We start from the raw sequence: 11,503 nt of genomic DNA on the forward strand, positions 1-11,503 counted from the left end.
TTCGTGCTATTGTTGATTGGCCACCACCAGAGAACCTTACACAGTTAAGGGGGTTCCTTGGTCTATATGGTTTCTATCGCAGGTTTGTCAATGGCTACTCATGTCATGTAGCACTCATGACAGATTTGCTAAAGAAAGGGGGATTTGTATGGACTCAAGAGGAACAAGACTATTCAAGGAAATAATGACTACATGCCCAGTATTAGCATTGCCTGATTTCACGAAGCCATTCGAGCTTCAATGTGATGCTTTTGGAGAAGGAGTTGGTGCTGTACTCATGCAAGACAAGCATCCTATAGCTTATGAGAGCAGGAAACTCAGAGGGCCTGAGATATCATTCAACATATATGATAAGGATATGTTGGCCATCATGCATGCCTTGGCCAAATTCAGATAGTATCTTGTGGGCAGCAAATTTTGTATTAAAATTGATCATAATAGTTTGAGGCACTTTTTGGGACAGCGGGACCTAAATGATCGTCAGCAAAAGTGGGTGAGTAAGTTACAGGCCTATGATTTTGATATCACCTATGTTAAGGGGACACAAAATATTGTTGCAGATGCTTTATCCCATAGGCCACACCTCACTTCTATGATTCAAATATCAGAGGACTGGCAACACTTGATTGTAGCAGAATATGCCAAAGACACATGGGCCTTTGATATAGTGGAGGGAAAAGCGATTGACACTAGGTACGATCTCGTAGATGATTTGATCATTTACAAGAACAAGATTTACTTAGTCCCAGGATCAAAAGTGAAGCAGTTGATTTTGAGAGCATTCCATAATTCACCTACAGCAGGCCATCCTAGGTATTTCAAGACTTACAGGTTAGTACAAGAGCAGTTCACTTGGAAGGGACTTAAGGTTGATGTTTTGTAGCATGTGCGTGAATTTCAAGTTTTCCAACAGAACAAACAAGAGAACACTTATCCAGTAGGACTCCTACAACCACTTCGTATTCCTGACAGGAAGTGGGAGTGCATCTCTATGGATTTTATCATGGGCTTGCCTAGGGTCCAGGGGTGCGATTGTATTTATGTAGTGGTGGATAGGCTAGCAAAATATGCTCACTTCTTCCCTATCGCTACTACATACTCAGCAACTAAGGTGGCAGAGGTCTTCTTCAGGGAGGTTTTTAGATTACATGGTTTGCCTCGGAGCATTGTGAGTGATAGGGACAACCGCTTCATGAGTCACTTTTGGTAGGAGATATTTCGGTTGTGTGGCATTGAGCTTACACCTAGCACCAGTTATCACCCACAGACCGATGGTCAAACGAAGATTGTAAACAAATGGGTGGAAGGGTATTTGAAGAATTATGTGGCAGATCAACAACGAGCTTGGGTCAGATGGATATATCTATGTGAGTATTGTTACAACACTACATATCATATGACTATACAAATGACATCCTTCATGGCACTTTACGGTTATCAGGCACCTAGTTTCTTAGATTTGTTGTTGGGAGATAGTCGAGTACCCCATGCAGGTGAACTATTACAAGAAAGTAAGGATATAGTTGCTACTCTCAGAGACAACATTGCTAGAGCTCAGAACCAGCAAAAGCAGTATGTAAACAAGAAGAGGATTGAGCGTAGTTTTGAGGTAAATGATATGGTTTACCTCATGTTGCAGCCATATAAGCAGTCCACTCTCAAGAAGAGTGGTGCAGAGAAACTCAAGCCATTCTATTATGGACCATTCAGGATCATCAGGAGAGTTGGTGAGGTGGCTTATGAGTTGGAGCTTCCCACAAATAGTAGAGTGCACAATGTGTTTCATGTATCATGCCTCAAAAAGGCGTTGGGTTAGAATGTGATGCCTTCTACATTATTACCTCCCTTGGATGATGAGGGGAAACTAATCTTAGTGCTAGAATCCATTCTGGATAGTAGAGAGAAGTAGCTTCGCAGGAGAGTAATCAGAGAGTATTTGGTTAAGTGGAAAGATTTACCTGTTGAAGATGCTACTTGGGAGGGAGAAGTGACTTTGCAACATCTAACATTAAGATTGCTTGAGGCCAAGCAATTTTAGGAGGGGCAAACCTATAATGTCCCTGCTTTTAGAGGAGTTAATTATTTATAAAGTTATCAATAAAAAAAAATATTACAAGATAACTTTATATTTAATTAACTTAATAAAGTGATATATTTTATAAAGTCATTAAATAAAACAATCTTCTAGAGGTTGTTGGAAGAAGCAGAGAAAAAATTAAAAAGGAGGTCGACCTATCGAGAAAAAAAGAATAAATAGGCATTGAGGGCTATTGCCTATCATCAAGATTTATTATTGATATTTACTGATGTTCGTTGTGGAGCCTAGGGTTTCTGCAAGTAGTCACAATTGGCCATTGAGAACGAAAACTCTCAATTGGTACGCAATTTTGAGGGTGTGAAAGATCACCTGAATTATTGCAGCTGTGGGAAGGATATTTCAGTCCTTTCACTTGTGCTTAATTGTTGGTTTGGAGTTTCAACTGGAGTTGAACTTTCATCATATCATCCTCAGCATTCAGCCTCCAGCACTTGATCAATCTAGGTTCTTCATTTCAGTCTGTAGTTGTAACAAGTTCTTAGTTGGATTTAGACAGTTAGGGTTTGTCTGTAATGTGTCATGTTGTAATGTTTCAGTGCTGAAAATTGCATATCATATGTAAAAACATTTTGGTGATCATTGAATGAATACATTGGCACTATTTTACATCAGTTATTTAAGCAGAACAATTTCTTAATTCAGCAATATACTTTCAGTAGTGTATTAAATTTAGGGTTTTTTAGTGGCCTATTGGTAAGGGTCACTACACATAATGATCAATCCCCTCTTGGGGAAGATCTTTGGCAGCATGGTGGAATGCAAAATCAGCAAATGGGTAGAATTAGAATGTAAAAGAGCTAAGGAGTAGGCAAGTTTTAGACCTAAAAACTCCACAATAGACCATGGTGCCACACTAAGATTTTTGGTTGAAAAAATATAAAACACACAAGTAGTGGAGGACTTTTGTTGCTTCGTTGACTTTAAAAAGGCCTTTCACATAGTGCCACGAGACAAACTTTGGCTGAGAATGGAAGAGCTATGAATCCCAATTAAACTTAGAGATGCAACACACATATTAGATGAGTAGGTAATGGTTAAAATCATAACCATGAAGGGGATCTTAAAGAGCTTTGGCAGTGATATAGGAGTTAAACAGGGTTGCCCCCTCTCTCCTACATTGTTTGGGTTATATATTGATAATTTAGAGGAACGCCTAGAGAAGAATAATAGCAATGGGGTTCAACTAGCTAACTATGTTGTAAAACTTCTCCTATATGTTGATGATCTCATTCTTGATTGCTAAAACTGCTAATGAGTTGAGGGAACACTTGAAGGCACTTATCTTTTTTCATATGATTGTGATGCAAGTGAACACTACCAAAACAAAAGTGATGATTTTCTCTTTGAAACGAAATAAGAAGCATCAAAACCCTTTTCTTTTTTAGGGCAACCCTTTAGAGATAGTAGAAGAATACAAATATCTTGGCATCTACTTCCACAACAAGCTCAACTGGGAAACATGTAGAACAAAAAGAACTCAAGGAGGATGGAAAGCATTATACTCGCTTCAAAATAGATGCAGGAATGCATAATTATGGGACTGGAAAACCAAAAAGATGCTCTTTGGGTTGTTCGTCATTACAATGGCCCTTTATGGGTGCAAGATCTGGGGTAGCAACTTGTCAAATCAGAAATGGAGATAGGCAGAAAGAATCCGAAAGCATTTAATCACCAACAATCTCAAAATTAAATCAACGGTTCCCTACAGGATCTTGTTGGCAAAAACATGCATGCTTCCTAAAGAGGCTTCGGCCATGGTTTAGTTATTATGCTAACCAAAGAAAACTCAAAGTATGGAAATGCATCACTGGCCCAAATTGATCATAGAGGAAAAATTGGATATAAGAAAGAACACGTGGATGAAACAAAATATCAAGTGGATGGAAAAATGAAATGTTAGTATACATGAATGCCCAGATAACATTGATGAAATAAAAAAGTTTACGAAAGAAAAATTCAGGGGTCTCTTATGGTCAAAACAAAATGGGTGCAAAAAAGAATATTATATTAAAGAATTTCATCTAATGAGAGATCTTGAAGAGAAGGCATACATGAGTAAATATCAACTAGAAAGCCAAAATGATCATAGTGCAACTTAGAATGAGCTCACATCAGTTGAGGTGTGAATTTGGGAGATGGAAGATACCAAAAGAGAAGTGGGAAGATAGAGTTTGTTTATTTTGTAACATGGGAGTGGTGGAGAAAGAGTGTCATCCGATCAAAGATTGCCCAACCTATAATGACATCTGCTCAAGCTAAGATGATATTCTGGAAATGGGCAATTTAGCTACTCGTTTCGAGAAAATGCAACCTGACATGTCAACAAACTTAGTGGTCAACATTCTTTGTTGAAGAACAAATATGAGAAAACAATTCCAAAAAACCTAAGATTCCAAATGTTGAACTTCTCTAAGTGATCTCATAAATTGTTTTGGTCTCATAAATGTTATTAAAAATTTTCCATCATTCATTCATCCCACCAGCACCTGTTAGAATGGAGCAAACATGTACAATCTTTTATTAATTAATATAGAGTTTTGACACGTCTCACACTGTTCTGGAATCTTTTTTGAAATTAAATCGGAAAGAAATAGAATATTACATTATTTTATGATAATAAGGAGAGAATAAGTAACGCAGAGAATAGTTACTTTCCCTTTAAAATGATATGATATGATATGATAGATTTTAATGACGTCCACGAGACTAAAGTAGTCTATGGGACCCATGCAATCGCCCTCCCGAGTCAGGAGCCAAACTAGTCAGTTGCAAAGTTTTGGTTAACTTGTCTCTTCTTCTCTGAATTTTGATAATCAACTCCGCTGTTCTCTTCACTTGATCTTCCTCAAATAAATAGTTGAAGTCCTTGTTCTACAGAATTTTTGTATAATCAGATCTGATGTCGTTGTAAGCCAAGCATTCCATGACAAAGTGTTGCTCTGTCTCCACTGTTCCCATATTGCAGAATAAACATGTTCTGTCTGCCCATTCTTCCTTTGGAACTTGCCATCTACCAGTTTCACATCGCAGTTGATGTGAACTAGTTCTAATTTGTGCCATCAACATTTTTGCTTTCCAGTTAATAGGTGCCCTTATATAGGCCTTTTCATCATGACTAGAAGTGGGATTAAATTCTTTAATGTAATAAGATTTTTTCCTCCTTATGTGTCTTGTCCACAGAATATTGCGAAATTTTTCATTAACAAACTTTTTATTTCTTTAATGTTATCCGGGCAAGCTTGGATGTTGATATCCCATTTTTGCATCCATTTGTCATTTTGTTTCATCCATGTGCTTTTCCGCCTCACAAATTTTTCCTTTATTACCAACTTGGGCCAACGATGTGTTTCTACACCTTGGGTTTTCTTTAAATAGCTTAGCATTCGGATCAATGCGACGGCTTCTAATAGAAAGGAACCCACCTCCGCCAAAAGAATTTCATACAGAACTGTGGTCTTGACTTTAAGAAATGCAACCGAAGAGAGTGAGGGGACAATGATTTTGGAACATGGTGGAAACAAAATTTGTGGGCTCGTGGGTCAACAGTGGTTTAAATGAGCGGGAGGAACTGGTTCATCGCTAGATGCCTCCCGTCGAAAGCCTTAGCTTGTCCTGGTTTCATGTCAGACCGCATTACCCTCCTCCTATCTTTTCCTTTGCTTCAACCCATTGCAGCTGTCATCACCTATAACTAATCTGAACTCGGGGGATACAGCTATGTGTATGGTAATGAGTAATGCAGGGTGAAAGATTGGTTTTTGCAGAGAGGATGTTAGACTGCATTCGGGTCCTCCTCCTGCTCCTCTCCTACTCCGGCTTCGGCATTCATGGAGGTATGGATTTTACTCCTTCATTCATCTACAATCTCTGATGTTCTTGATCTCAGCGTTTCTGACTTATTTCCAAGTGATTTCTTTGGAAATTTAATAGCAACTGGAGATTTAGGATTCCTTTCTCTCCCGGACACGCTCGCACACACACCCATTATTTTGTATGTCCTTTCCTTCGTAGTTTTTAGGGTCTCTAATTGACCGTTACACAGTTCAATAATTTACAGCCAACAGTTACGATCGTTTTTTTCTGCAATGTGTGCCCTAATTTCGTTTAGATAGGTGACGAAGGGTTTATGCACAGTGATCTGTGTTTTATTCCTTAAATTCTGTAAGATTTTCAATTTTGGGAAAGTATGATTGGCATCTAAGGGGGGCTTTATCATGCAGGGGACGGGGCAGGCGCTTTTGTAGGGTTGAATGTCGGCACAAGTCTCTCCAACATGCCATCCCCTGATCAAGTTGTTTCTTTGCTGAAGATAAAAAAGATTCGACATGTTCGGCTGTACGATTCAGATAGAGGTATGCTCTTAGCTCTGGCAAACACCAGCATTGAAGTGATTATCAGTGTACCCAATAATCAGGTATTAGCCCTTGGCGAGTCAAATTCCAGCGCAGCTAATTGGGTTAATAAGAATGTTGCCGGTTACCTTCCGGACACAAAAATCACAGGGATTGTTGTGGGTAATGAGATTCTTACTTCATTACCCAATGCCGCACTAGTTCTTGTGTCGGCTATGAAATTCTTGCATTCCGCATTGGTTGCAGCAAATCTAGATGAACAAGTAAAAGTTTCAAGCTCCCATTCTTTCGATATCATAAGAGAGGCCTTCCCTCCTTCCCAAGCATATTTTAATCAGAGTTTTAATAATCTAATCGGGTCTATGCTTGAATTTCTTCAGGAGACGGATTCTTATCTTATGATGAATCTATACCCTTATTACACTTATATGCAAGGCAAGGGCAAAGTGCCATTGGATTATGCCTTGTTCCAGCCGCTTACTCCTGAAAAGGAAGCAGTGGATCCTAATACATTGTTGCATTACACCAACGTTTTCGATGCAATGGTGGATGCTGCATATTATTCCATGTCTAACCTGAACTACACGAATATTTCAGTGGTAGTGGCAGAGACAGGATGGCCTTCAAAGGGTGATGCCAGCGAGCCTGATGCCACCATAGACAATGCTGATACTTACAATAGCAATCTAGTGAAGCATATATTCAATATCACTGGAACTCCTAAGCGCCCAGGTCTACCAGTGAACACATATATTTATGAACTCTACAATGAAGACATTAAATCGGGACCTCTTTCGGAGCAGAATTGGGGTCTCTTCAACGCTAACGGAACCCCTGTTTATGCGCTCCATGTAAGTGGTGCAGGAGATTTCCTGACTAGTAATAATAATACCAATAAGAGTTACTGTGTAGCAAAGCCTGGGGCTGATACTAAGCTTCTACAAGCTGCTTTAGATTGGGCTTGCGGACCGGGCCAAGCAAACTGTACAGCTATTCAAGGCGGTGAAGATTGTTTCAACCCTGACACTGTTCAAGCACATGCCTCATATGCATTTAATAGCTATTACCATAAGACAGGAATGGCTATGGGTTCTTGTGATTTCAAGGGTGTTGCCACTTTAACAACGACGAATCCCAGTAAGTTCCAGTGATCCTGCACTACTATTTCAATTTGCTAGTGAAGTCCTTGGCACAGCTTAGAAGTCAAGCTAGTTATTATTTAGTGTTCAGATGTGCATCTTGTATGGATTGAAACAAACGAATTGAGTTAAAATGAATATGACTTGTTCTTTTGTAAAATACAATTTTTTAAACATATTGAAACAAAAGTAGTCTGATGCATTAAATGTCTTCTTCAGTCTAATGTCTCAAAACTAGCACTGATAACTTGTCCTCCCGGTTTTGTGGGTTGGATTTATTTGATATGGAGGATTTGCTGCTTGGTATATGTTCAAAGTTTAAATTCTGACTTGATGCCTCATCCTTTTTGTCTGCAGGTCATGGTTCCTGTCTTTTTCCCGGAAGGTGAGGGTTGATTTTTATTATATTTTTTAATTATGAAGCATTTAACATTCCCATTGAGTTTAATTGAGACTCTGCATATTAGCATTTTATTAGAAGAGCTTTTTTCTGTTTTGAAATGGTAATGTTTAATGCAGTGGGAATGGGAATGGCAGCAGTGGCAATGGAACCACTTCTGCTGATAGTAGATCGAGAGATTTGATAGTCATTGACAGCAGGGCGCTTTACATCCTTCCCCTCTTCCTCTCACTTTTTCTTTTCTAGGCACCAATTTTCTAATGGAGTTCGTTAATGCCCGGCTCATTGGAAGTTCATTCGAAGTGTTAAAGGTAGATAATCACTATTTCAATTTAATTGAAGTGTAGGTTTTGATATTAGTATGTAATTTATTAATTGTACCTGTCGTTAATGATGGGACTCATTTATTACCTACCCAAGTACCCCACAAATATTTTTTAGCAGGCCAGGAATTCTAAAACCTGTTATTTTGAACAATAACAGGCAACTGTAATGAGTGCACACTTCTATAATTTTTGTATCTGTATTTACTTGTAGCAATGACGATGATTTTTTCAAGGGATCTATTTATCAAATCTGATAGAGTAAATGGAGCAATTTAAGCGATGGGGCAAGTGGAATGATAGAGAATCTTGTTCAAATTAATACTAATACTAAAGAGTATTTCTTCAACCATTAATATCAAGAACAGTGGCCACACTGCCATTTCAACCCCTAAATATGGGTATTTGTAAAGTTTTTCAGAAGTAGTCGTGGAGATGCTCATAGATCACATTTCAATGACCTTAGCAAAGGGGAGCAAGTTAGTAAATATAGCCTCCACTTTTACAGTTAATAGCTTACAAGCCAAATAATAGCAGATTATTTTTCTTCTACATATTTTGTTCTCAAGTTTGAAAAAAATAAAAATCTAAACTTCACAAGTATCAAATTCATTTTCGGTGGTTATTCAACTTTGGCTAGGCTAGTTTAGCTCTTCTTCCTTCATAAATTTATGGTTTTAATGCAGATCAAGTTTCTTTTGCTTACAGCTGTTTCCTTATGTCTGTCGCCTTGTTTGAGTAATATGAAAAACTCTTCAATGGAAAGATCAATCGTACAGAAACATGTAGTTGCGTGACTTGCTTTGTATTTAAGTTTAATTTAACAGTGAAAAGAAATTAGAGTAATTTTGAATAAAACTATTGAAGATTTTCATGCTTGTACATTAGCTGAGCTGGGGTGCCTATACTTGACCATGATCCACAGCCATTCCTACTATCAAATTGGTTTCTGTAATATGCGGAATGCTGGTTCTATAGATACTTTTCATTACTTTGGATTGTGTAATATGGGCGATAAAAAAATGGTGTAGTGCATAGAAGTTTTTGGTGTTAGTTAGCAGAGATGATTATATCCTGAATCTGTTATTGACAGGGAGGATTGTGATACAGCTGCTATCAACAACATTAACAATGATAAAGCGGTGCATTCTGCCACATTATAAAAGTTGGAAATAAGACCTGTATACATTTTAGCACTCGTGCTTTGCCTTAGATGGTCTGATTCAATTTGAAGTTCAATTTGAAGTGCCAGGGTGTGAAGTAGAGCTTTTAACAAATGGTTGGACCTTAAGGCTGGTCCCATGCGCACCCACTTCCATAGAGTGGTGCTGCTAAGAATTTTAGGAATATTTAAAAAGGGAAGGGGTTCTATAGATTTTCTAAGCTGGTGGGGCTAAATCCAGCCTTGCCCCATTTTCACTGTTCAAATTGAGAGGACTAAAAATTTGGAGCTTCAATTTTGTAGGAAGAGATTCCAATTAAACCTTTAGCCCCCTATAAAAAATTTCATGTAGCCACCCACTCGACAAAAATAGAGCCCAAGCCCCCCCCCCATGGGACCCCTACCTAACTATATCACTGGTATATGAATATGATTTTGAAATTCTTCAATAAGCTTGACAATGTCCACACTAGACTAAATCATCTTTATTAAGTGATTTCAACAATACTAGCATATTAAATGAAGAATCGGCCAACAACTCATTACAATTATTAATTGATCTTTTGTGAGCACAGGATGGATCTTGTGGATTTTGACAACGTATACACATATACACAACACCTAGAATGGTCCATTAAACTAAATTATTAATCAATTAAAAATAAAAATTAATTAATTAAAATTTGAAATACAATATTTTAAAAAAAAAATAGAAATCACAGGAACTAAAACATTTTGGGTGCTACATAGACAATGGCCTCTATCTTGCTCAATACTATGTTGATAATTATCTTTAATGAATGTTAATACCTCAATACTATGTTGATAATTTTCTTTAATGTGTTAATATCAATAGACATGCATAAATCAAGAAAACAACTTATCATGTAATAACAATAACCTATTTTACCATCTCTCTTATGCAAATCAATAAGTTCATTAATGCCAAGAAACATATCAATTGCGTGGGTTATGATCAATTGTGACTTGAGTTACCAATTTTTTGGGGAATTTTGGGTAGGTATAAATATAAGGAATATTTAAACACGTTCAAATATTCACCTCTACGACAAGTCTAGTAATCAGTATGCAAACATGTCTTTTATTATTTTTGTTTGGAGCTTTATGATACAATGTTATTGCACCAACTCTTGTGATCTCATTCCATAAGCACTTGCATGGTTGAGGTATAAGATCTTATATCATCCTAAATTATAAGCACTTACAATTAGACGCTTAGGTCTCATTCAAGTGTTTTCAAGTTTCCAATTTTGTTATGGTTGATCCAATACCAATTTCACTTTTCATTTTGACATTTATTCTATAATTAGTACTTTTGAATCAAGTTTTTGAACTTTTCGAGGGAACAAGTGGATCAATTTGCTTATTGTTTGAGGGTTGCCTTGAAATTTGAATCAAGAGTTAGTCTCAATGATTAAGTGAGAAATCTCAAATTTCATTAGCCATCTTTGAGTTTTCAACACCAAAATGCTTATGAGGGGTTTGCAAGCAACCTACCTCTTCTCATTTGGACATAAGACAATAATCACATTTAAATAATTCAAGTTCTTCCCTATGATTTTGTATCTCAAGAATTCTTAGGTAGGTTTCAAGAATCCTAGACATTTTTTCAAGGCAATCTTCTCCATTGTAGCAAGCTTCTCTCTCTCTTATTGAAGTTCAAGAAGAGGAGACCTCATTCATGGAAGACAAGTTTTAAAACTACATGATGATGTACATGTTCTAAGGCTTGCTTGCACTGCTACGAAGAGACCTAATTTGTCTCTTCTAGGAACCTAGTCTCCTCTAGGTCCTAATTGGCTTAGGTGATTAATTAAGTCCAATTCCAACACTTCTCAAAGAGATCTTAATCCTTGTGCTTTAACCTTGAAAGACTAACACCTTTAGATAGTACAATCCTTCTCCTTCACTTAGAAAGCTCTAAGTGCTTCTTCCTCACAAGCTCCACTCTTCATTGCAGGGGTATCCATCTTCATGAAAATATTCCATTTGCCTCCTCTTGGATCCA

The 11,503-nt window shown here is 37.5% G+C and overlaps 1 protein-coding gene across 1 annotated transcript; it reads left to right on the plus strand.

The window, feature by feature from the left end:
- Nucleotides 1-5,496: 5,496 nt before the first annotated feature.
- Nucleotides 5,497-8,564, plus strand: LOC149542941 (glucan endo-1,3-beta-glucosidase 3-like). The gene is made up of 4 exons (XM_089797879.1): nt 5,497-5,931; nt 6,319-7,587; nt 7,947-7,974; nt 8,109-8,564. The coding sequence occupies exons 1-4, from the start codon at nt 5,835-5,837 to the stop codon at nt 8,233-8,235; spliced, it is 1,521 nt and encodes a 506-aa protein (XP_089654005.1). The 5' UTR covers nt 5,497-5,834; the 3' UTR covers nt 8,236-8,564.
- The last annotated feature ends 2,939 nt before the right edge of the window (nt 8,565-11,503 follow it).

The sequence above is a fragment of the Cupressus sempervirens genome, chromosome 8 (genome assembly GCF_028749045.1).
Source record: "Cupressus sempervirens isolate cs-2001-9-10 chromosome 8, ASM2874904v1, whole genome shotgun sequence".
NCBI classification, from domain to species: Eukaryota; Viridiplantae; Streptophyta; class Pinopsida; order Cupressales; family Cupressaceae; genus Cupressus; species Cupressus sempervirens.